At 41.6% G+C, this 25758-nt stretch overlaps 2 protein-coding genes across 9 annotated transcripts in view; one reads left to right on the forward strand and one right to left on the reverse strand.

The window, feature by feature from the left end:
- Positions 1-25758, forward strand: part of LOC127048294 (uncharacterized) — a 991921-nt gene that overhangs the window by 706456 nt on the left and 259707 nt on the right. The gene's annotated exons all lie outside the window — the stretch shown is intronic.
- FAT1 (FAT atypical cadherin 1) overlaps positions 1-25758 on the reverse strand; it is a 176229-nt gene that overhangs the window by 89525 nt on the left and 60946 nt on the right. For all 8 annotated transcript variants that reach the window (XR_007773554.1, XM_050947217.1, XM_050947218.1 and 5 more), the window contains exon 3: positions 20848-21162. Coding sequence is in view for 7 of the 8 variants with exons in the window: in XM_050947217.1 (XP_050803174.1) it covers positions 20848-21162 (315 nt within the window). In the remaining variant the exon portion in view is untranslated. The remainder of the gene's footprint in view (positions 1-20847; positions 21163-25758) is intronic.

Below are 25758 nucleotides of genomic sequence, written 5' to 3' on the forward strand. Positions count from 1 at the left end.
TGGGATGTCACCTTTATAAGTGGTGAAACTACTTCTACACTAGGGTCACGTCCCCATTAGAAAGCGTTAGCAGCAGCATTAGTGCTACCATACAGCTGCCAACAATGCATTCTTACTTGGCTGTCTTTGCTGCTGCAATGCATTCTTACAGCAACAGGTTATATCACCAAGGCGTGCTGCAGTGTGGGTAGGAATCCCAGTTATATTCCATGCCACACTCTGGTGCACTGCCTCACAGAAAAATTTTTCCAAGTGCATTGTGGGACATCAGCGTGCATCTCAGGGAATTGTGGAAGTTTAAGATGAAACTCTGTTCCATCCCATAATATTCTTTTGGTGCTTTTTTGTTTGTTTGTTTTTTAAGAAAAAGAAAAAAAATTCTCAGCAGTTCTTCCATTGCATTTTACGGCTTTTCACAGGTCTAACTATTTTGGTTCCAAAAACGGGGGCGGAGGGAAAGAGGAACACTACACGCATTCCCTCTCATGTCCATCACAAACGAAACAGTTATACTAGTAAAACTTTAAAGTGTTGATGAGACCTAAGGTTTCTGTAACTGAAACTGATGAGTGAGAGGACAAATTTCTCAAGTTTTTTTTAGTTTGCTTATTCTTACTCTGTATACTTGTGCATAGTCAGGTTCCTTCTAAGTATACATGTTTGCTTTTGTTGCTATTTTGCTAACAATACATAATTTCCTGTGAAACAAACCTTGGTTATTGTTGGAACAAGCCTTGGTTTTATTACCACTCGGGCCATGGCTACACTAGAGAGTTGCAGCGCTGGTGAGGAGGTTACAGCGCTGCAACTTAGGATGTGGCCACACTTGCAAAGCACGGCCAGCGCAGCAACTCCCTGGTTGCAGCGCTGGCTGTACACCCGGTCGAGCCTCGGGTGTAGCGATTCCAGCGCTGGTGATCCAGCGCTGGTTAGCAAGTGTGGACCCCACCAGCGCTTTTATTGACCTCTGGGGTATAAGGAGGTATCCCAGCATACCTTTTAAGCCTCTCTGGTAATCCTGCACACTCCACTGCCCTGGGCTCAGCTGACCCCACCTTTAAATGCCACGGGAATTTTAAAAATCCCCTTCCTGTTTGCTCAGCCAGGTGTGGAGTGCAATCAATCAATCAGCGACCATGCCTCCACGCCCCAGACGAGCCCCAGCATGGAACAGTTCCGAGCTGCAGGACCTCATCAGTGTTTGGGGTGAGGAAACTGTGCAAGCACAGCTGCGCTCCAGCCGGAGAAATTATGATACCTATGGGCAGATATCACAGTCCTTGCTGATAAAGGGCCATGAACGGGACGCGTTGCAGTGCAGGGTAAAAATTAAGGAGCTGCGCAGTGCTTACTGCAAAGCCCGTGAGGGAAATCGCCGCTCAGGAGCTGCCCCCACGACCTGCCGTTTTTACAAGGAGCTGGATGCCATACTTGGGTGTGACCCCACTGCCAATCCTAGGAGCACGATGGAGAGTTCAGAGCAGGGAGAAGTGGGGGAGGGTGTAGAGGAAGCCAAGAGTCAGGCTACTGGGGTGGAGGGAGACACCCCGGAGTCCCAGGAGGCATGCAGCCAGGAGCTCTTCTCAAGCCAGGAGGAGGCTAGCCAGTCGCAGCAGCTGGAAGTTGCTGGTGAGGAAGAACCAGAGGACCGTGCTAGGGGTAAGCAGATTTTTATGTTTTGGGAGAGGACGGTTTGGGTTATGGCTGCCTGCATGCATGCCTAAACGTGGAACAGCCCATTGATTTGCTCTATCACGTCTCTGTAATCTGCCTCGGTAATCTCTTGAAAAGTTGCAGCCAGAGCGTGGGCAATGTGCTTTCGCAAGTTTATAGGGAGAGCCACCGTGGTCCTTGTCCCGGTCAGGCTAACTCGTCCGATCCACTGTGCAGCGAGGGGTGGGGGTACTGTGGCTGCACACAGGCAAGCTGCACAGGGGCCAGGGTGGAATCTGCATTGCTGTAGAAGACCCTCCCTCTCTTCCCAGGTAACACGCAGCAGTGATATATCTGGCAGTAGGAAACCCTGTTGAGAATTTAGGGATACTTCAGTGCAGGGCACCAGGTTCGCGGTCTCCCATCCCACTTCCGGCAGGCAGCCAGCCCCACGGTGCGTTCCGGTCTCCCACCCCCCATCCGGCAGGTAGCCAGCCCCGCGGTGCGTTCCAGTCTCCCACCCCCCTTCCGGCAGGTAGCCAGCCCCTTTGGTGCGTTCCGGTCTCCCCCCACCCCTTCCAGCAGGTCGCCAGCACCACGGTGCGTTCCCCCCCCCCCCAGCAGGTCAGCAGTTCCGCGGACCGCCCCCCCCCCCGCCAGCAGCTGGCCAGCTTCATGTTCCCTACTTCCCCTGTGCAGGCCACCAGCTACCTCCTCTACCCAGTGCAGATAAACCCCAGTGAGCCATCAGTCAGTTCCCCCTCTCAGGTGAAGTCGGGGCAGAAACACTGACCCCACTGCTCGCCATGCCTTCGCTTCCCTGGCCTCTCTGTGTTATGTTAGGTATGTGGGAATGATGCTACAAAAAGTCTACAAACTCCTTCACTGTGTGATAATAAACAATGTAGCCTCTGTGTATTACATGTTTCTATCTAGGTTTTTTTTAGTGACCTTGACTAATGCAGCCGGATCACGGCCCTCACGTCGCTTGCAGAACTTGAGAAAAAATCCACCAAAATCAAAAGAGGAATTGATCAAAAGCAGTTATGAATCAGTACGCCAGAGAAAGTAGGAAGACGCAGGAATGGAGAGAGAAAATGTATGAGTGGAGGCAAACAGAAAGCAGGAGAAAGGAATTGGCTACCAAAAAAAACCTCAAAGCACATGATAAGCCTCCTGGCTCGCCAAACTGACTCTTTCGAGTCTCTCGTAGCCATGCAGGCAGATCTGTACCGTGGTAACCCACAACCCTCCCAAAGCTCTCTTTCTTGTTCCCCAATATTTGCACAAAACACCTTTCTCCAGCAGCCAGTTTCTTATTACCCCCAGCTGCCCCCAGCACCTGTACGATCACCTACTAGCCCTGATAACTACAATCCTTACCCTGTACACTCCACCCCCATTACTCTGCAGCATAGAAATCCTGAAGTGCAGCAGACATTGAACAGTAATCCAAACAGGACATATTCAAACCTCTGAATGTACAGTCCACCACTCTAATCCTCCTGGCCTTTTATGTACTGTACTTTGAATAAAGGATTTTATGGCTTTTACAATACTTTTTATTATTGCAGAAAGTGGTAAATACTGTACCCCAAGGTAGAAAGGAGCACAGCAAAGGCACCAAACATTACTGTTGGCTCTCAGCATCAAATTGCTCCCTTAAGGCATCCCTAATCCTTGAAGCCCTTTCCTGGGCCTCTCTAGTAGCCCTGCTCTCTGGCTGTGCAAATTCAGCCTCTAGGCGTCGAACCTCGGAGATCCATTCCTCACTGAATCTTTTACTCTTCCCTTCACAAATATTATGGAGGGTACAGCACGCGGATATAACTGCGGAGATACTGCTTTCCCCCAAATCTAGCTTCCCATAAAGACAACGCCAGCAGGCTTTCAAACGGCCAAAAGCACACTCCACAGTCATTCGGCAGCGGCTCAGCCTGTAGTTGAACCGGTCCTTGCTCCTGTCAAGCTTCCCTGTATACGGTTTCATGAGCCAAGGCATTAAGGGGTAAGCGGGGTCTCCAAGGATCACAGTGGGCATTTTGATGTCCCCTACTGTGATCTTGCGGTCTGGGAAAAAAGTCCCGGCCCTCAGCTTCCTGAACAGGGCACTGTTCCGAAAGATGCGTGCATCATGCACCTTTCCAGGCCATGCTGAATAAATGTCAGTGAAACGCCCACGGTGATCCACAAGCGCTTGCAGAACCACGGAGAAATACCCCTTGCGATTAACATACTCCGATGCCAGGTGGGGTGGTGACAGAATAGGAATATGCGTCCCATCTATTGCCCCTCCACAGTTAGGGAAACCCATTTGTGCAAAGCCATCCACAATGTCCTGCACGTTCCCCAGAGTCACAGTTCTTCTTAGCAGGGTGCGATTAATGGCTGTGCAAACTTGCATCAGCACTATTCCAACGGTGGACTTTCCCACTCCAAACTGGTTCGCCACCGATCGGTAGCTGTCTGGAGTTGCCAGCTTCCAGATTGCAATAGCCACCCGCTTCTCCACTGGCAGGGCAGCTCTCAATCTCGTGTCCCTGCGCCGCAGGGTAGGGGTGAGCTCAGCACACAGTCCCATGAAAGTGGCTTTTCTCATCCGAAAGTTCTGCAGCCACTGCTCGTCATCCCAGGCTTGCAGGATGATGTGATCCCACCACTCAGTGCTTGTTTCCTAGCCCAAAGGTGCCGTTCTCGGTGCTGAGCACGTCTGTTACTGCCACAAGCAATTGAGTGTCTTGAGCGTCAGGGGTTTCAATATCATCGTCTGACTCCTCACTGTCACTTTGCAGCTGAAGGAATAGCTCCACTGCCATGTGTGATGTGCTGGCAACATTCATCAGCAAGGTCCTCAGCAGCTCAGGCTCCATTTGTAACAGAAATCTCAGAAATCGCGCTGCAGACTCACAATGCCGCCAAACTGCTTGGAATGTGTAGCAAAGCACCACGGGGCATTGGAACAGGAAGCGGAAAGACCCGCACACTTCCTTCCCCTTCCCACAAGCCACAGCGCCAAAATGGGACGAGGTGCTCTGTGGGATAGCTGCCTACAATGCACCACTCCCAACAGCACTGCAAGTGCTGCAGATGTGGCCACACTGCAGCGCTGGTAGCTGTCAGTGTGGCCACACTGCAACGCTGGCCCTACACAGCTGTACGAACACAGCTGTAACTACCAGCGCTGCAGAACTGTAAGTGTAGCCATGGCCTCGGTAGCAAGTAGCACTGAACTCCTGTTAAGCCTCCTCTCTCCTTGCAACAGTATACTGCCTTCAGCGTCAGCCAAATCACCAAAGCCACAACCAATCAAAATACCAACAGTCCAAGTGCATTCAGAAATCAGTATGTGAAGTTACTTCCTCTTCATTGTTCTCCAATGTTTTCCTCTTCTTCAGTCATAAGCTCTTTAATAGTAAGCTCACAGCTCTTTACCCACAGTCTCATGACACCTGACAAGACAGTTTCAAGCTGTCACAATGGTATTATTTAAACAGCTACTAAAAATTATCTCCTCCATAAAAATCATAAGATTTATTTCTGCTAATGCAAATATATACAACTCTACTCAAACAGCAAAATCTCAGTGAGACCAACATTTTAGCTGTTAATGTGTAATAAAGTCATGATCAGCTGAAAGCAGAAACATAAAAGAGTAATGATTAAAGGATTAGTTAGTTTTAAGGTTCACTTCATCTGCTCCAGATGTTTTTATACTTCATGATTAATCTGCCATAAAATGCCTGCACCCTAAGTATGGATCGCAGAAGCTTGTGATGAATTCCTCAGGATAGGAAAAAAAAAAAAAAAAAAGACCATACATAACTCTTTGGACTTTTCTGCTCACTGGAAACCTTTGGTTGGCGGATACTGAATCTGACATTTACTGTAGCTACACAAACTTGAATAGTCAACTTTTTTCCTTGCATTCTTTAAAGATACCCACCCATTAAACCAGTACATTTGTACAGTGGAGCCAGCTATCAACCACCATAAATTTGGACTCTGTATTTATGGTGGCTTCGCCCTGCTGTGCAAACAGTTTATGAACTTTAAACCTGCCATTTTAATGTTATTTGGAAATTAGCAATGTCTCGTTTCAAAGAAACGCATCCCAGTTATTTTAAAATATAGTGAGCAGTTTTTCCAAGCTGTTACCATTGTCAGGAAACTTGTTTCAATGCAATTACATTGTTTTTACCTAGATAGGGAAAATACTCCCACAATGTTCATTTGTGCTTTATTTTCAATTATAGCACCAGAAAAATGGCAACATTATCGAAAATTGTAAAAAAACGACAAAGTAAAAATCTCACCCACTTAAACTCTTTTTGGGCACATGACATTTCTACAGACATCAAAATGCATCATGGAACATAAACAGAAAATTTATTAATACTTGAAAAAAAATCAATATTTTGCCAGCTACAAAAATAGCACAGAAACTCTCTCATTAAGTCTGATCCACAGAGATAAGGCCAAATTCTGCTCTCCTACATACTGGTGCAATGGAGCAGCTGTTGGTTCACATAAGTTTATGTAGTCAGCTGCATGAAACCAAAAAAGATTTCAGGAAAATTTATAGATGTGCTTTAAGCAAAATAAAAAATATATAATGTGTGGTTTAACATGAAGCTTCTTAGTACTTAATGTACTATATAAAAAGGAACTGTCTTTTGGGAAATAAGACATTCCAAAATGCCCTGTCTTACATCTGTATAGGATATACAGATTTTATATGTTAAAGTTATTCTGTCCTATTACAGTGTTGTAACTCTGTCCTTGGAAAGCAAACATTAAAGAGCAGATTTTCATTGTGATTACTGTAGTGTACTCCAGAGTAACTCCACTAAATGTAAAGAGATACTATATTCAATTTTGCCCTCAAAAGGGCTCATTGCTGATTGGCAAGAGCCCCTGGCCTAAACAAGGCCAAAATAAACTCTATTATATTGGAAATCACAAAGAATACAGATGCAGCTGATAATTCAGTTGCAGCCCCCCCATCACATTCAGTGTTACCACAGTATGCCTTATAACACAAGCAGAGGAAAATAAAAACACATTACATGGTAAGTATTAATTTTAGAGAAGATGAAGCAGCAAATTACAAAATTCAGTTTGATTTGAGAAGCTATTTAAAAAAAATGATTAAGAAATGTTATCCACTTTAAAGAAAAATCTCAAAACAAACGATGACAATCTAAGCTAGTTTGATTGCATTCTGCTTAGGCAACAAAAACATGGTCCTTTCCGTTCTGTTTAAACTACATCTGACACAGGGGAATACAACTTTCTGAGCTAAATGATTAGATTTTTGTTTGATTGTTTTGCTATTTTTACCTGTTTTAATTGTTTTGTTCTCTATTTATCTGACTTACAGGGATTTCTTCAGGATACTAAACTTTAAATTCACTGCTTCCACTGAAAGCTTTTCAGTGGTAAAAAAAGGCTTTCATTTATAATCTTTAACAACCGGTGTACTCAGTTCCAGTTGAGAATCAGGTCTCCAGTAGTATAGGAAAGCTGCAACTTTGAGAACTGATTGATGGCTTCACACAAAGAAAAGTTATAATATACATAGCTCCCTCTCTACTACCAAGAGAAAAGTGGAGAGTTTTCCAAAGATTCAAAATATGCATATTGAAACAGTAGATTTGGAAGGGACTGTGCCTAGACATGATACATTTCTCACAAAACTGAAACAGTAAATAATGGCTGGTTTCCCAAAGTAATAAAAAGAGACGTAAAAATATATTATTAAACCAGCCAGCTTCATAATTAAATTTTTTTTTCAGCAAAAAGAATTCTTGTCTTTGAAAGGAAAATATGAAATTCCAAACATTTTGGTATTGGGTTTTATTTGTTTGTTTGTTTTTTGCTGGGCTACCATGAGTTTAACACTGATTTTCTTGAAATTTTCTCTGACTACACATCTAAATCTTCTCAAAATGAAAGACAAGTTAACCTGAAAGTATAGCAACTCTCTGAGATGAGATTCTCGTCCTGTCTTTTTATCCTTTGATATTCAAAATGGTTTATGTTGGACATACGCGCACTGACCGAAACCCAGAGGAAGAAGAAGTTCAAAATGATATCAGGAATACTCCTCCTGACAGCTTTATAGATTATTTTAAGATTTCTTTATGTGATTTGTGGCGTGCATCGCTGCAGGCTATTCATTCCAGGTTATTCATTCCACATGCATATTATTAAAACAATAAATTAAAGCAAATTCAAGATTAAGAATTAAAACACAAAGAACCCCAACTTTTTTCGTCAAACTTATCCTTGCTTCGTCTAACACACTGCCCATATTTGAAAATGGAACTTGAAGCTTCCCCCTCTCCTCCAGACCCGCTTCTTCCTTTTTATGAGCAAATTTACACCTCTTCTTCTATTTCAGTGGTGGAATTTCAACCCATTCTAGAAGCTGAAAGTTTCTTTGAGGGATTTCCCAACAACAGAGCCCTAGAATATACACCATCTTAAGATAGTGCTCTATGCTGCTAGTAGGGAGAGAGGAGGACACAGAACAATGCCAGACAATGTTTGAGTGTAGAAATATTTCAACAAGAAGACCTGGCCAGCCATGCCAGAAGACTAGAGGCAATGGATGAGATTTAATTAGGCTGTAACTTTATTCACCAAAAATATCTGGGAATACCTGGCAATAAGTTGTACAGTGCAGGTTATCATTTCCTTAACCATTTACATATAATCCTCTACCTGGCTCCAACCACACTATAGCTAGAACCCCGTGACTGTCCCCTTGCAAGAGGAGGGTGGGCTCTCCACTGTACCAGACACAGATGCCTCAAAACTCCCTCTTCTTAGCTCCCTAAGGGATGCTTTCCTTCAAATCCTTCTCAGATCCTTTTTGTCTGATAAATGTATCCCTTCCATAACAAGAACTTGCACTGAATAGCTGTCACAAGTTTCACTTACTAAATTGTGAGGTTATAACTTAACTCACCAATAGCATTTCACTGGCTGCCAAACCTGCAATGGGGAAGGAGAAAAATCCTCACCTCATTTTAGCCAATCTGGCAGTGAGAGAGAAATTCCTTCCCTGGCCCCAAGGAAGAAAGGTGATTAATGAAATACCCTCAGCAAGTCATGAGGAAACTCGGTCCTTTTGCAAATTTCATGGGTAGGTGCTGCCAACCCAATCCTGGTAAATTCACTAAAGGGAAAATACCTCCCCCACACCACTCACCCAGTCTCAGTCTCCTGGTCAGAAAGAAGGGAAGTGTCCTCCTCCTCAGCAGGCCCAGCTGCTTCCTCCTCTTCTCTATCTCCCTCTACTACCCATTCAGGGGGAGATAGGGGATAGAAAAACTAACTTAAATGGAACAAGTGGGACAGAGATGTGATTCAACTGTGAAGTCTTCTGCAGCTAATGCTAAAAAGTCCTCGACATTCTTTCTTGCCAGGTTTGTCTTTAGATTTCCATGAAATAAAAACTAAACAGACAGCCAAGCTGGAGCTAGTTACCTGGTTACCTAACCGTTTCTGAATAGGAACAAATTTTGTAATATTAAACACAGATACATTCTTAAAGCTAGTTAAAGTGATTTTCTGACAAAAGGGGAAAAATGCCCTTTTTGCACAACCAAAATTTTTCTTGAGAAAATTTCAGTTTTATCTAAAAATTTCAATTTTCTGTCCAGAAAAATCAAATGGATGGTACCTTGCAAGAGGACTTTTGTCAATTTCACTTTTCATCAGTGAAACTGCCAAAAAGGTTTGGTGTAGCTCTGCCAAGCTGAGTGCTCAGCCCCAAACTCTGAGGCTGGAGTGGCAGAGAGCCCAGGCACTCCATCTGCCCCCAAGCTCCTGGAGGATCATCCTGGGTACTCTGCCTCTCCAGTGCTGGAACTGTGCGCTCTCTGACTCTCCAGCAGGTAGGCTGGAAGGCTCTTGTCAACTTTACTTGTAAAGATCCAAAACAGAACGAAATGCAATTTTTATTGAAAAACCGTCCCACAAAAAAAAAATATTGGTTTTGACCTTTTGTACCATTTTGGGGCAAAATGTTTTTCGAAAGCACAAAATTTTTCATGGGAAGGGCTTTCCATTTTCCATCCAGGTCTATACATTGCAGTTACAAAAATCAGCTCTGTGCAAGGAGCAGTACTTAGCATCCATCAGAGAAAGAACCATACTTCAGAAAGGCACAATACTCTCCTTGATTCCAGAGGTTGCAACGTGCTTTCTACCTTTCCAATGTGCTACAATTACTATTGTTTCCCCATTCTAGCTCAACTCATCTGTGATGGCACCCAACCCCCCTTCACACAAGCAGAGTACCAAGCACATAGTACCATGCCTGCAGCAGGGATGTGGAGTGGTTGCACAATAGTATGGGAAGGGGATATTATTTTTCCTTATGCCTCTGCAGTGCTATTCAAGCCAGGCCACAAGATGGCCTATCCTGCTACAATTTAAAGAGACAGCAATTCTGAGGTAATGGTGTTCTTTCATTTTCTTTATTTTTCTTGCTTCATACCCCATCTCGTTCCTAAAAAGAATATAATGGAACTATATTTAAAAAGAAAAAAAAATATTTAAAAGACTGCAGAGGATGTCTGAAATAAATCTGTCAATAGTCTAGTCACATACCTTCAAACTCTTGATAGTACTTTTATAAAGAACAGTAGTCTTGTGCTAAATTAAATTCTGTCTTCAAATGTAGATATATTGACCACAGTCTGTATGTGCAATCTCTATTGATTGAAATGGCAGTTTTGCAGCCTATTAATTTCAATAAGACCAACATTTGGCCTGAAGATAGCACATCTTCATTTCTCTCTCTCTCCAGTATATGTCAAATAAGCAACAGTTAATCATATAATTACTATATTCACTCCAAGATTTGTGGCAGAAATGGATAAGGAATAAATCGGCACAATTTGAACAGTTAAAAATCGCAGCTAAATGCAATTTTGGTTTTTCAGCAGATTTAGCATATGAGTCAACAAAAGATGTTTGATTCTAGTTTTGAAAATGTTAGCTCAACCAGGATGAAGAACCACAATGTTAAACAATGGAGATATCTTTCATTAAAAAGTAGTATATACCCCAATGTAGCCACAAAGCCTTCGTTTCCTCACTAAGTAGTTCTCCAGTGATATAGGAAACCCTTGGAAGTTGTTTGCAGCTGTAGCCATTTCCTATTACACTTTGCTCAGTCTCTGGATCAGCCACAGCAAACTGACATTGCTTTGAAGGTTAGGAACAGTTGTAAACTGATATGAGCATGTGACCTGGATGATCTGCTATTATACCGGCTGACTATTAGCTTTTTATGACTTCACAATGCTCTACAGATTAGCAAAGACTAGTCAATTGACAGCAGGATCCTTATACTAAGTAAGCATGACCAAAATTTTAATCTCATTGTCTGAGGCTAAACTTTTAAAATTAAATCTGCATTATATGGTGAGACTTTACCTATAAAAATAAAGGTGGCATTTTCTAAAAAAAAAAATGCCTTTGAACTACAGAAGCTGCCACACACTAGCGAAATTCCTATCAGCCTATTTTTTTTAAAAAAATTAACATTCAAAAACAAAACAAAACAAAAAAGTGCAGCAAAACTATCAGTCTTACATCAGAAAAGTTATTTTAAAAGAACACTAAGGTTGCAAACTCAAGCATTCACAAATTAGGAAATACCAGGATTAACACTGCCCAGGCAACCTTAATTCACTCCCTTTATGTGTACATGTTATGATACAGTCTTTCAGAGAGGATTAAAAAATAGATGATTTTAACAAATAAATAAAGCAGGTTTTTAAAATTGTATATTTTAATAAAAAGTAAATACAGATTTTAAAAACTATATAAAGTACATTTGAAATTATTACAACCTGCATTAAGGCCTAAAATTACTACAATCTATTAATATATATATTTTTTTAAACACACAAAAATATATTACATGATACATGTTTGCTGCCAAAGTCTTCAACCAATTCAGTTATTTGACTTTCTTTAAGTCATTGGCTGAGCATCTGGAACCAGTTTGAAGTGCTAAGTCAGCTTTTGACAGCACTAACTCCTTCTGCTTTCTTCATCTAAAGTATATTCAAATAGTTCAATGACTAGTTCACTCAAAGTTAAGAAACCAATTGGGAGTTCAAAAAGCAGAAAAAGTTTGTTTTTCTCTTCCAATCTATGAACAAAAAGTAGGCGTGAGATGATTACATCAACTAGCTAAAAGTACCCATGTGAAACAGGATTAAAATAAATTGTTTAAATCAAGATTTCTTGGTTGGTGATTTAAATCAGTCCACCCTGTGGTCTTTAATTACATGATAACATAGTAGTTCTTCTCCAGCCCCCTGACTCAGTGGACAGGATGGATTATGCTCACTGAATAGATAGCTATTCAATATTTCCTTTTATCCTCCACATTCAACGTGTAGCTCCCAGCTGTATTTGCAACCTACCATTCAAACCCTGTACTGAATACAAAATTATTTGTTTCTTCATGGGCACGGCTATGGTGTTCTCATCCTAGTAACAGAGTATTTCATAGATACAAATGCATTTTATCTTCATGACACCCAATGAGTTTAGGTGGTTTTATTCCCACTTTATAGCTGAAGAACTGAGGTGCACAGAGATTAAAGCAAAAATTGTCAAAAAAGCGTCCACTAATTTTGGCTGCCGAGATTAAGATACTGTGACAAAGTTCCTCCTCTACCTTGGTGGGTCCTGCGCTTATTCGCGGATTTACTCACCTCAGAGATCTTCCTCTCTGGTGGAACCCACAGTCCAGGTCAACTCCTCCTGTGTCTGATCAGGAGTTGGGAGGTTTGGGGGGAACCTGGACCGACCCTCTACTCCGGGTTCCAGCCCAGGGCCCTGTGGATTGCAGCTGTTTAGAGTGCCTCCTGGAACAGCTGCATGACAGCTACAACTCCCTGGGCCACTTCCCATGGCCTCCTCCAAACACCTTCTTTATCTTCACCACAGGACCTTCCTCTTGGTGTCTGATAACGCTTCTACTCCTCAGTCCTGCAGCAGCACACCCTCTCACTCTTAGCTCCTTGTACCTCTTGCTCCCAGCTCCTCACACATGCACTACAAACTGAAGTGAGCTCCTTTTTAAACCCAGGTGCCCTGATTAGCCTGCCTTAATTGATTCTAGCAGCTTCTTGATTGGCTGCAGGTGTTCTAATCAGCCTGTCTGCTTTAACTGTTTCCAGAAAGCTCCTGATTGTTCTGGAACCTTCCCTGTTACCTTACCCAGGGAAAGGGGACCTACTTAACCTGGGGCTAACATATCTGCCTTTGATCACTCTCCTATAGACATCTGGCCTGACCCTGTTACAATACCTACTATCTGATTTTCAGCGCTCTTAGCATTTTCATAACATTTTATATGTTCACAAAGCACAGATCTAATTGGCTTCAGTTGCACTTCTGATCCCAGTGGTCTCATATTGGGCACCCAGAAAACAAGGAACACACAATTAACGACTACCTGTGATAATTTGGGTTTAAGTGACTTGACTAGGATCACATAGGAACTCTGTGGCAGAGGCAGAATCCAATTCCCCAGGGTGGCATTCAACTTCCTTGCACAGGAGACCATCCTTTCTCTGCCTGTCATTCTCTAACGCTACCTGACTTCTGCAACAAAATGTGGCAGAGATTCCTACAGATAGTGAGTCATTCATTGTATATGCTCAATTCATTCAAAATACAGTCTGTCCTGTGCATTGAATGAGGCAAAAGTCCTCTGGGGAAAAAAACTAGACATATCAATCTAGCAAAAATTCATTTTATTCTACAGTCTAATGGACAAATTCCTGCCTGAATAGATGGGAGAATCTCGACTGGGGAAGAGAGTGCATGGAACCTTTTCACCTCTCTGGTAGCTGAACAAGATCCTAACCTCATGCTTAATGGTATACTTGGTGGAAATCAGCTACCAAGGTAACTGGTGCCCCATTTGCACTGTGGCTCTCTGTCATAACATTGACTAGTAGGGCTATTCCCACCCTCCCAATGCATGTCCTCCAAGCAACAGCAGGCAGCACAGGCTTCTTTTCCAGACAACTCAAAACATCATCCTTTCATGTCTCACTCCTAAGGCTGGTCTACACCTAAAACATAGGTCAACCCAGCTACCACACTTAGGGGTGCAAAAGTTCACACCCAGAGACACATAGTTAAGAAGACCTATGCCCCAATGCAGACACAACTAGATAGACACTCAGCTATAAGTGACTGAAAAGCCCCTTCCGGCACCGTAGCAAGTGTCTATAATACAAGCACTACAGTAGTGTTGCTGGAGCACAGCAACTGTGCCGTTGTTGCACTTGTAGTTTAGACGTATCCTGAGTTATAATACAGCTTGAATTCTTTAACTAAAAAAGAGCCTGGTTTATACCACAGTAGAGCAGAACTAACACATTCATATGAAACATATTCAGAGGCTGCCCTGCCGAGAATCAATTAACCCCCTTTGTTTGTGGACAACAACTTAATGGCTCTAGTCCAGAGGTAATTAACAAAACTCCTTTTTACCACTTCAATTAAAGTGTTTTACCTGCTGAGCCACTATTACTTAGTCAGTTAAAGCTCAGCCTTTTCCTTTCAGTGGAGTTTTCAGGCTAACAAAAAATAATATACACAGTACAAAATTACAGGAAGTAATAATAGAAAAACAGCTTCCTGCCACAAGATTTTACCTTAAGGAAATATATATTTTAAAGTAATTGCATTACGTAAAATAAAATCATAAACAAAAATATACAGTGCTTTACAAAATAATTCATGAATACACTCACCAAACCCCTGGAGAACAGATAAATATAACTCCTCTGTAAAATGAAGATTAAGTGACTTGTCAAACTTCAAGTCAAACAGGAAGTCAGATCTTCTGACTCTCACCAGTTCTGTACTTTTATTTAGCTATCTAAAGACAAACAGGAGGTTTACGACTAGAGAATCTATTGCACCCAGCACTAAAACAAGTACTACTATAGCATCTCAAATACACATACTGAATCTCAAGTAAATGTATTGTTCCAGGGGGGTCCCAGTATGTTGGTGAAGGAATGGATATGAGGAAAGGTCAAAACTCATCTTGCTTTAGACTTTCTTCCTAAATTGAAATGCACCACTGGAAAAAGTCCATCTTTCCTCTACTCAACCTTAGCACTATACTTGTGTTTAAATAGCCTCTTTGTTAACTGGCATTTGTAAAAGGTTAGTGCTATATAATTTTGTGGAGTTTTTTTTATACATTTGTCTCCTATATAGCAATTTGTACCTCCAAAAGGCGCCTCATTGCCTCTCAAGCACCCCTTCTGACTAGGTGTGGCTCTGCTGTGGCCAGCCTCAGTTTCTCCCCTTAATAAGGTAACCCTGAGGTCACAGAAACATCTCAGTCGAGGAGAAGCCACTCTACAGCAGTAAAAGCTTGCTGAAAGGAGCACTTGTACAAGGGTTTAAAGGCTTTTACCTCAGAACCCGCATAAAACTTTCAAGTTCCAAAATAAAATATCTCTAGGTTACAGCAGCAGCTCCTTCTGCTGTAAAGCCTCATGCTGGACAGCTTTGTAGTCTCTCTCCTAGTTGTTAAGAGTCTCTCCCTATCTGGAGAGCTTTTGCCTAGTTCAGATTCCCCAGGAACTCCCCTCCTCTGGAGTTTCCTTTCTTCTTATTCAGCTGAACTCTCCTAAACTTTTTATTAGGTCCATGTGCTTTTTAATTAATTAACTGCCTTCTAGCTACTTGGGCAGTTAACTATCCTCAGGCAGACACAGGTTGGCTCATTCTCTTCAGTGGAGCTTGGCCTAGGTAGGCTAGGTATCTGACTTCCTTAAAGGGCCAGCACTATGACAAGACCATAACAATATATGAAATCTCCCAGTTGTTGTAATTTGCTAATAAAGCAATGGAAAAAGACTCAGAGTCAAATTCAGTTAGTCAGTTGTGTTTGCCAAAATGAATCCAGCAATTTCTTATTTGAAAAACTGGATCTTTGTGACTTTGGCTCACCATTCTCAAAGTAACAGAAAAACTTCTCATTTCCATATATAAAAGCTAGTAACTAATTCATATTGTGTGACTAAGCTACAAATCCTTGCTATAAGATGCTTCCAATGCTAAGAATCAGAAAATTGGACTACACTTAATGGGTAGGGAAAATGGGTAAAATGTTCTCTATCAGATATATCAGGGGAAAATAAAAGAGCTGAACATGAGTCTACAGAGGTGGACCGGAGTCAGAGGAATCCAGATTTTTAGGTAATCAATTATTTCTGCTAAACATCTGCTGTGTTCCACCCAGAAGTGGCTACATTTTAATGGTAGGTAAATTTGGACACACACTACTGAACAACCATCAGAATAAAAAGTAATATATACATATAAGATGCTATAAGGACCAAGTACAATCTCTTCACTCTGGCTTCCATTTCTGAGCATGGTAGGATCAAACTGATCTACTGGCCTGAGCCATGTACTCTGAAAGGCTATTAAATGTTATTATTTCAACCTCCTTTCAAAATCTCTGAGTAGATCTGGAGTCCCACAATGTTAGTTAATCTGAGCCATATTTAGCCTTAATCCATTTCTGCAAAGAAGAATGAAGGAACAGTGAAGGGCTCTACACGTGCTAGTGAACAGGGAAAGTCATCCTTTCATACTGATGGATTCAATGATCAAACCCATAGAATAGTTATCATGGATTGAATATTTGGCTACAGTCTAAGTCAGGAAAGTTTTGCAATTAATCTCTGCTTTGATTGTCAGTTGCTAAATGACTATAACTATGATACTAGTCTCATTCTTGTTGGCGAGCTCTTTTGTGCAGCAGCTTTCTTCATTAAAAGTGAACTCCAAGATCCAAAAACATGATAATTCATTAATCTCATCAAAGCACAAATGTGCTTGAAGTAAATAAGTTAAGAAACTGTTGCATATAAAGAGGAAATGTGATATGCTTTCTCATTTCAAAGAGGGCTATTGCACAGCATTTCTCTTTACAAAATAAGGAAATGTTAGTAAAAAGTTTTTAAAATGCACAGTCAAGTTTATAACTAATTAACATAATCAGAAAAATTGCTTTCAAGGGCTACTGTTTACTGAAGGAGAGGATATCTGGGACCTGGACTTCCTTAGGCACATGGGAGATACCACTTCTACAGGTACCACTTGCTGAAAGCAGATCAGTTCACCAATACTAATAAAAACAGATTTATTCGCACTTGAAGGTCTATGCAGCATGACACTCCTAGATAGGTGACCATCTGTGAGGACTGACCAAGATCTTCGGATCTAAAAAAACATAAGTCTCTCCTGCAAGATGCTAAGGCTATGTCTGCATTACGAGCGAGGGGTGTGATTCCTCTGCTCATGTATATACACACATTTGAATGCTAGCTATCAATGAACTAGCACAAGTATAAATAACTGTGTAGCTATGGAAGCACAGGGAGCAGCAGAAGCAGCATGCTCGAGCCATGCCACATACCCACCAGTTTCAGGTGGGTTGGTATGTACTTGAGTTGTGACTCCGCTGCCATACCATGGTTACAGTGCTATTTATATTTGGACTCATCTGTAGTGTAGACATAGCCTAAGAACAAGGTCCCTTAATGTAAAGGCTGTAAGAGACTCATAAAGCTCTATACATGGATTAGCCACAAGCAGAGGACAGAGAACCCCTGTGTTAGCACAGGTTACATCTAGGTTATTATTATTTATACTGCAGCAGCACCAGTCATGGAGCAGGACCCCGCTGTGTTATGTGCTGTACAAACACAATAAAAAGACATTCCATACCTCAAAGAGTAGGAGACAATCTAAAACCATTTCAAGCGTATTTCCAGGACTCACCATACACTTTAAGAATCATAACAAGATGGCTCTAAAGAATATGCCATTACTAATAATTTGATCATTTATGCCTGGTTTATTAGCATAGGGTTTGACCACAGAGTTTTCACAAGATGCTATCTACAGGGCCTCACATGGCTGTGCAGCCCCAAGAGCAGATCAGGGGCTGAACTGTGACACAAAGAATCATAGATTCATGCTTGTTTCCTCCTTTCCCCAAAGGAAGAAAGTCATCTGCACCAGCCCCTTATCTGGCACTGTTCACTTCCCCTTCTGTGCCTGCTCAGCTGTTGGATGGTATGGTGGAGGCAGAGTTGAGTCTCTGTCCGCTCTCCATCTCTGTCTATCCGGGTGGGAGGGAGCATCGTTGCACCATGGAGGCCGCTTTTCCCCTGTGCAGTAACTCTTGGTTCAGTAGCCCTTATAAGGAAGGAACTTAAATTCTCTTATATCCACTATGCAGGCAAGTAAGTGGAGCAGGTTACCATCTCACTCATAATGAGATCGCTTGTACTCAGATGTACTGCTCAGTTCAGTCCTATTTTAATTAGTTATGACTTTACTATTATAGAATAATGTAAATTGCATGCTGTACTTTTTATTCTGTAGTTAACACAATATCTAATGTCTTTTAAAGAGATTTTGAAACTTCTTCACATTCTAAACCATTTGAAAAAACTTAGCCCTAAACAGGGCCTAATCAGTCTAGTGTATTTGATTTACAAGAGACAGAATGGATACTTGGAAGATAATGGCCCTCATAACTTCAATCCAAATGCATCTTGATCACTGACTGGGTATCTGGTGCAGCTCAAAATTTTAAAGCCGAACAGCCAGGCATTGAGCCTAAGGCCCTTTGTGGGCATGGGACTGAAAATGAGGAATTCACTAGCTTTCACCCAATGCTCTCTGAAGACTTGGACAAGTCACTTAACCTCCCCTTACCTTAGTTTTCCTATCTGTAAAATAGGGACAATAATACGTATTTGCCAACCTCCCTGGATTTTTGAGTGTAATAATTAAGTTAAAATTTGTAGTATGCTAAGTAATAATATAGAGGGAGGGGAGACATTGATGAGGAATGTAGAGACAAAAGAAGGAGAAGAGAGAATGGGACATAAAAGAAAGCAAGGAGGTGGACAACTAAGAATAGACAAGCAAGAAATAGAAAATGTGAACAAAGGAAATGTTGCTTTACAGAGACAACAGAGAAGGGGAACCAAAACAAGAGAAAAGAGTAGACAGAGTGAGAGGAGAGAATGTGTTTTAGTGATGGAAATAATAGGTCAGACATGGATAGAGAGAAAAATGAGATAAAGAAATGGAAACAAGAAATAAGCAACAAAAGGCACAGAAATTTTTGGTTAGGGCATTTAGTTTAATTTATTTATGCTTTTTTATACTGTTGTACTTCGTGTCAGATGTCATCCATCTGTGAAAGGCTAGTAGCAAAGTTACAGGATAGCTACGTTAGTCTGTAATCACCACTTCCCAATTATATTATTTAGATTTAGAAATAGGATTTTAACTTTAAGCTTTGGTCCTCTGAATCCCCTCTTACTAGACCAGGGGTAGGGAACCTATGGCATGGGTGCTGAAGGCGGCATGCGAGCTGATTTTCAGTGGCACTCACACTGCTCAGGTCCTGGCCACCGGCAGGGCCGGCTCTACTGTTTTTGCTGCCCCAAGCATTGTGCCGAACTGCCACTGCAGACGGCGGGGGCAGTCCATGTGCCGTTAGGGCAGCACGCGCGTTTCCATGGCCGCGGCAATTCAGCGGCAGCTTCTGTCTTCAGCCGGAAGACAGAAGCTGCCGAATTACTGCCACAGGCAGCTGAACATAGAAGCTGCCACGCCACCGCGGAAATGTGCTTGCCACCCTAACAGCACATGGACTCCCCCGCCATCCACAATGGCAATTTGGCATGCTGCTTGGGGGCAAAAACACACGGACTGCCGCCCCTTGCAGATTGCTGCCCCAAGCACCTGCTTGGAATGCTGGTGCCTGGAGCTGGCCCTGGCCTCCAGTCCGGAGGCCTCTGCATTTTAATTTAATTTTAAATGAAGCTGCTTAAACATTTTAAAAACCTTATTTACTTTACACACAACAATAGTTTAGTTATATATTGTAGACTTATAGAAAGAGACCTTCTAAAACGTTAAAATGTATTTCTGGCGCACGAAACCTTAAATTAGAGTGAATAAATGAAGACTTGGCATACCACTTCTGAAAGGTTGCCGATCCCTGGACTAAACCCTGGACGAGCCTCTGTGTGAATGGGCAAGGGCAGTGGGAGGTAGGGTGGGAGAGGGAAATGCAGAATTACTTCTATTGTTCCCCTGACTTTGTGTAATTGGAGCGTGAAACCACTGCTTGTACTAGCAATACTAACCTGGCCAGAGAGGGTGGCAGGATGTGGGTGAAGACAAAGCACAGCTGTAGTATATACCTCCCTGGATACCCAGGAGGCATTTCTAGTTGACTCAGTCAGAAGTGCTTCCTGGGACTCCCACTGTAATATAGCAGCTGCACATACCTCCCACATAAAATGCCCTAAGCAATGATATATGCTTAAATTGAGAATCATTGACAAGTCTCAGCATTAGCACCACTTCCCGTACCTAATTAAAAAAACAGCACACATATTTTGAATGTTTTCTACAGTCATCCATAGGCAGATATTAATTTGGTAACCTTTACATTGTTTTAAGTAACATTTACTTTGTTTTAAATTCATTGTTCTGTTTCAGTTAAAACTGACAACAGTATTTAGGTCCCCATCTCTCCATTCTTACGCACTTTTCAGTACTTCTAACTTCAGCATCGCTCCTTTCTTCTATTTATGCTTCTTTATTAGAAATTGCAATATTTCTAGGTTTCCCCCAAATGTTAGGCATAACACTGCAACAGAATTGTAACTGGTATATTTTGAGAATAAAAACACATTCTCCAGTTTACCATTTTCAAAATGTTGTGCTAGTTTATAAACTCTTTACACAGGTGAACAGTTACACAAGTACTGTTGTCCATATTGATTTCAGTGGGACTACTATGCTATTTGCCTATCAACATAAACCTCAAGTGGAAAAATAAACACAACATCTTGAAAGAAAATTACATGAGGGTGATAGTATGCCCAACAAGTTTAAAAATCACTGAAATATCTGGTTTTCTCTGTAACTGTGTGATGTCAAAGTATGACTACAACATTATAATCAAAGAGCTACTCAATAGGTAAAAAATAATTAATTATGTCAATTCCACTGCATTTACACAGGATAATAAATTACTTGATACACATGTCACATAAAACTATCATATATACATACCAGTTTTGGGGTTTATTGAAAAGAATCCCTGTGGGTTTCCACTTGTAATCTTGTAGGTCAACTTTTCACTAGAGCTGGAATCAGGATCAAATGCCTCAATCTGAATGACAGATACATCCTTAGGTGAATTTTCCAAGACTTCTGGGTAATAAACAGGTTCTGTTGTCTGCGGAGCATTATCATTAACATCCCCAACTTCTATGTAGATTTCAATGAAAGAAGATAGAGGCACAACACCCTGGTCTGTTGCATAAACAGTTAACCAGTAATGTGAGGTAGTCTCACGGTCCAGCAGATCGGCCGTCTCTATTACACCTGTTCAACAGGAGGGAAAAAAGAGTAAGTGGGGGAAAAAATGTTAAAAGGGTCTGAATTTTTATACTTTATTGTTTCAATATTTATAAATCTATTTTCTTTTTTAACCTCCCTTGAGAATTATCTGATTATTTAACATCATTCCTGAAATATTTCTGCCCAGAAGATATTATGAGTTATCTGCAGTCTTTGGGACTTGATTTACCCTCTTAATTCATCACTCTTGACAATGAGAATTTAACACTGTATTAAATTATCTAACTGATTTAGTACCAGGGTTTGAACTATTTACCACCATTTAAATTAGTGAGAACCTATTTAAATTTGATGGCATATACACTCATATGTAGCTATGTGTCTGTGTGAATTAGGTAAATGAATGTTTCTTAATGTGTATAAATACTTGAATCCACATACACAACCTTTCTGAGAAATCTGAAAATTTAGAGTGGTTAATGTTGCCCTGCTCAGCCATGGGGCCTGGCTACACTCGAAACTCCAAAGCGCTGCCGCAGAAGCTCTTTGAAGTGCGAGTGTGGTCGCGGCGCCAGTGCTGGGAGACAGCTCTCCCAGCGCTGCAGGTACTCCATCTCCCCTTGCGGATTAATTTACAGCGCTGGGAGCCGCGTTCCCAGTGCTGGGGCACTGTTTACACTGGCGCTTTACAGCGCTGTAACTTGCTGCGCTCAGGGGGGTGTTTTTTCAAACCCCTGAGCGAGAAAGTTGCAGCGCTGTAAAGCGCCAGCGTAGCCAAGGCCTCAGCTACAATGTTTGCTGTTACTTTAGCAAATCATTGTGTACCCCTAAAAAGAAATAAAATTCACTATTTCTAAAGAAACAAAGTAGCCGCTACAGAATGAGCCAATCTTCCTTACATTATCCAGACAGTCTTATCCCAGATATTATTTTCTAGCTAGATCCAAAGAGGACCTGACATAAAAATACCTTAATAGCTACAAAGAGAGGGACCAAAAAAAGCAACAGTATGTGATAATCATAAAGGGGCATTGTGAAGGTCGGTCATTATTAATCATCATTATTGTTTATGTTACAGTAATGCATAAAGACCTAATTGTGATTGGAGTCCAAGTGAGCCAAAACAGTGACATTCCAGCTAGGTTTGGGATTGTGGACACAATTACATGATGTGCATATAGTATTTTCTCCTATCCTGTGCCTATCTGTTCTGCTCATGCATGCTGTCAGTAAAATGGGATCTAGGTAAATACACATTTATAGGTGTACCTTCTGAAGCATGATGTTTGTAAAAATAGTACTGCTGTATTTCCCTTCCTTCAGATGCACTGTAATCCCCCTTCCTTCATTAAACATAATCAACGTTTGCTTTTCGTAGGTGGGGGGACGCATATTGCCCCTCCCTAAAACAAAGAATGCTACTCTAAGAGGTTTAAACATTGTCAAACGTATATCTTCAGATCGTGTATCTGAGGACAAATTATGGTCCAAACACAACTGCCACTGAGGTCCCATTAGGAGTAGTATGAACATATCAGAGAACATAATTTGGCCCATGAAGAAGATAATACGATTAACAGTTTCTCAAACTCTTAATTATGTCTTTGTCCTTATAGGAAATTGCATGAGAGTCTGATGAGAAAAACCCCGAATCCAAAATGATAGAGTTATTTCTGGAAAAGATAGCGTCTAATACAAGAAAGAATATTCAAGTAACCTTTTACTGTTAAAGCAGAAATGCATATAATTTCAAAACATAGTATTCAATATTTTAGAATCACCACCAGATGTCACTCTGGAAACTAGTTGTGTAAAATGTAGAAAGCGGTAGGGCTGGGGCAAAGAGAAGGGCAAATGAGAGTGCTGTATATTAAAACAGAAATTAATATTCTGTATAGGATGGTCTTGAAAACAAAACAGATAATAGTGGATATTTAGTTACTTTTTTTGCAGAGGAATCCACTAACACCAGCAAAGTACTGAAAAGATATGGTATTGCTTTAAAATAAGTTGCCTTTTATATTTTCCACTTTTCAACTTTGTATTTGTACTTTGTTTACCTAGAATTTTCTTTCAAAAAACACAAATAATCATCATATGCAATCACTATATCTCTGTTAAGAAGTTGCCCGTTAGCTGTGGGCTTCATCCTGCAATCATAATTTCTAAATATCACAGAGAACATAAACAAATTCTTTTTAAGTGCATCTGTCTGTCCCCCGCAAATTTCCAGGATCAATTTCTATTATTTACTCCTGGTATACTTTTTTTGTCTTTTTACTTATTAAGACGACTTACTTGAGAGTTAATGAACCAGATTAAGAATTCTAACTTCACTTTTAACCACAGCATTTCCATAGAAACCCCATGTGTTGAATGTGGCATGCAAGAGCTTCAGTTGTACAATCGGCACAGGCTGTGCCCTTATTTATCCTGCGGCAACTTCGCAAAAGCTACATGCCCTACTAACCATAAGACTAGATTACATTAATTCCCTCCTAGCAGGGCTTTTAGCAGGTCTTCTCTGTCACTTGTAGCTTGTGTAGAATGCAATGGCATGCTTATTTATTGGGTTGAGCAACTATCACCATAATATGTCCCCCCTTCCCCCCTGCTTTCTTAACACCAGCTATGTCAAAATAAAATGGCAGATTAATTTTAAAATGGCCATGTGTATTTTTGAAGCTCTCAGAAGGGTAGGCTTTAACTTTAAGACGGACCTCCTGAAGGCACTTACCCACCCCCTTTTACAAATGCCACCACTTCTCCTTAGTTATGGTGACTCCTAGCTACAGACAGTGTCTTGAAGTCTTGCTCCCTTGACATCTCTCTCCCCAACACCTGAAAACTTTAAATCAACTATTTAAAGAAAAATGTTAATGCACAAAAACAAAAGAAACCTAGATTCAAAAGGGAACCATACAAAATAGGTTGCCAACTTTCTAACGGCAGTAAACCGAACATCGTTGCCCCACCCCTTCCCTGAAGCACCCCCCTTGTCCAAGGCCCCACCCCCACTTACTCCATCTCCCTCCCTCTGTCACTCACTCTCCCCCATCCTCACTTACTCATTTTCACAGGACTTAGGCAGTGGGTTGGGCTGCAGGAGGGGGTTGGGGCACAGGCTCTGGATGGCATTTATCTCAGGCAGCTCTCTGGAAGCAGCGACACGTTCCTCCAACTGCTAGGCAAAGGGACAGCCATGGAGTTCTGCGTGCTGCCTCCGGCCACAGGCACCGCCCCCACAGCTCTCACTGGCCACAGTTCCCAGCCAATGGGAGCTGCCGAGTCGGCACTTGGCGCAGGGGCAGCGCACGGAGACTCCATGGCCACTCCTCCACCTAAGAGCCTGCTGGGAGCCACGTTGAGCCAGGCAGGGAGCCTGCCAGCCTTGCTGTGCCGGCAGTACCGCCAACCAGAGTTTTAATGGCCTGGTCAGCAGTGCTGACCAGAGTTGCCAGGGTCCCTTTTCAACCAGATGTTCCAGTCAAAAATCAGACACCTGGCAACTCTGATATAAAAGGATTATCAGGGTAACAACTAGAAACATGACACTCTTGAAAATGTTGGTACATTTATTTTTAGTTTTATTTCAAATTCGGTCTGGGTCCATCAGATGATTTCCACAAACTCTTCACTATGACAAAGCTATGATTTTTGTGAAAATTTACAATGACAAACCTACAGAGCTACTGATTAATTAACCAGTGAAGAACTCATCTAGAACAGATGTCTACCCAACAGGATAGCGTTGGCTTTCAGAATTCTTCCAATTTTAACTTGCTCGAGGGTCACCTGCACTGTAAGTCTGCATTAGTGATTAGGATCCGGAAACCTAAACTACCTAAGCTGACAGTGAGAGTGAAATGAATCATTCTTCCATTTTTTCATGTTGGAACAAATCCCAAACTGTTGAACAAATATTTCTTCAATAGGACTGCTGTTTAAAAGTTTGAATCAGATTAAACAAGTGTGAAAGAGGTTCATTCTATGGACCAGTTGAGGAAACAACAACACTGATATCTGTACTGGGACCTGAACTTAATGTTAAAAATAAAACATTACCTGATGTGAGATTCCACAAATTTGCAAACAAAATACAGCAGAAATACAAACTTTTCCACCTCCCTACACTTTAGAACAGATATCAGTGATGGGCATATTAGAGAAGATAGACACCTTTTTAAAAATGGACATACATGCATTCTAAGAATTAAGTTAGTCAGACAATATTAAAAATGAAGGTACAAAAAGCCACTTCAGTATATGGTACATGCAAAATGGGGCTGGAAGAAATGAGGCCTAGCAGCTTTCCCTCACCCTTTGTACACAGGTCAGCCACAATTTATTTTGGGGCCAGACCTACTACTCCTGGTTAGTAGAGCTAAACTTTTGAAAGGATATGGAGGGGTGAGTGTGTGGGCATGACTCAGCTTTCCCCCTTCATACCAGGCCAGCTCTGAGGAGTTCATCTTTCAAAATGGGGCAGAGTTACTAATCCAATGTGCACTCCCCCAGAGGAATTCTGGCTGTGACAAGCCAGGGCTCCCCCTATAGAAATATACAACCGAAAACACATTCAATAGTTTAAAAATCACAGTCCGGTCTGTATCAGAAACT

The sequence above is a fragment of the Gopherus flavomarginatus genome, chromosome 3 (genome assembly GCF_025201925.1).
Source record: "Gopherus flavomarginatus isolate rGopFla2 chromosome 3, rGopFla2.mat.asm, whole genome shotgun sequence".
Taxonomy (NCBI): Eukaryota; Metazoa; Chordata; order Testudines; family Testudinidae; genus Gopherus; species Gopherus flavomarginatus.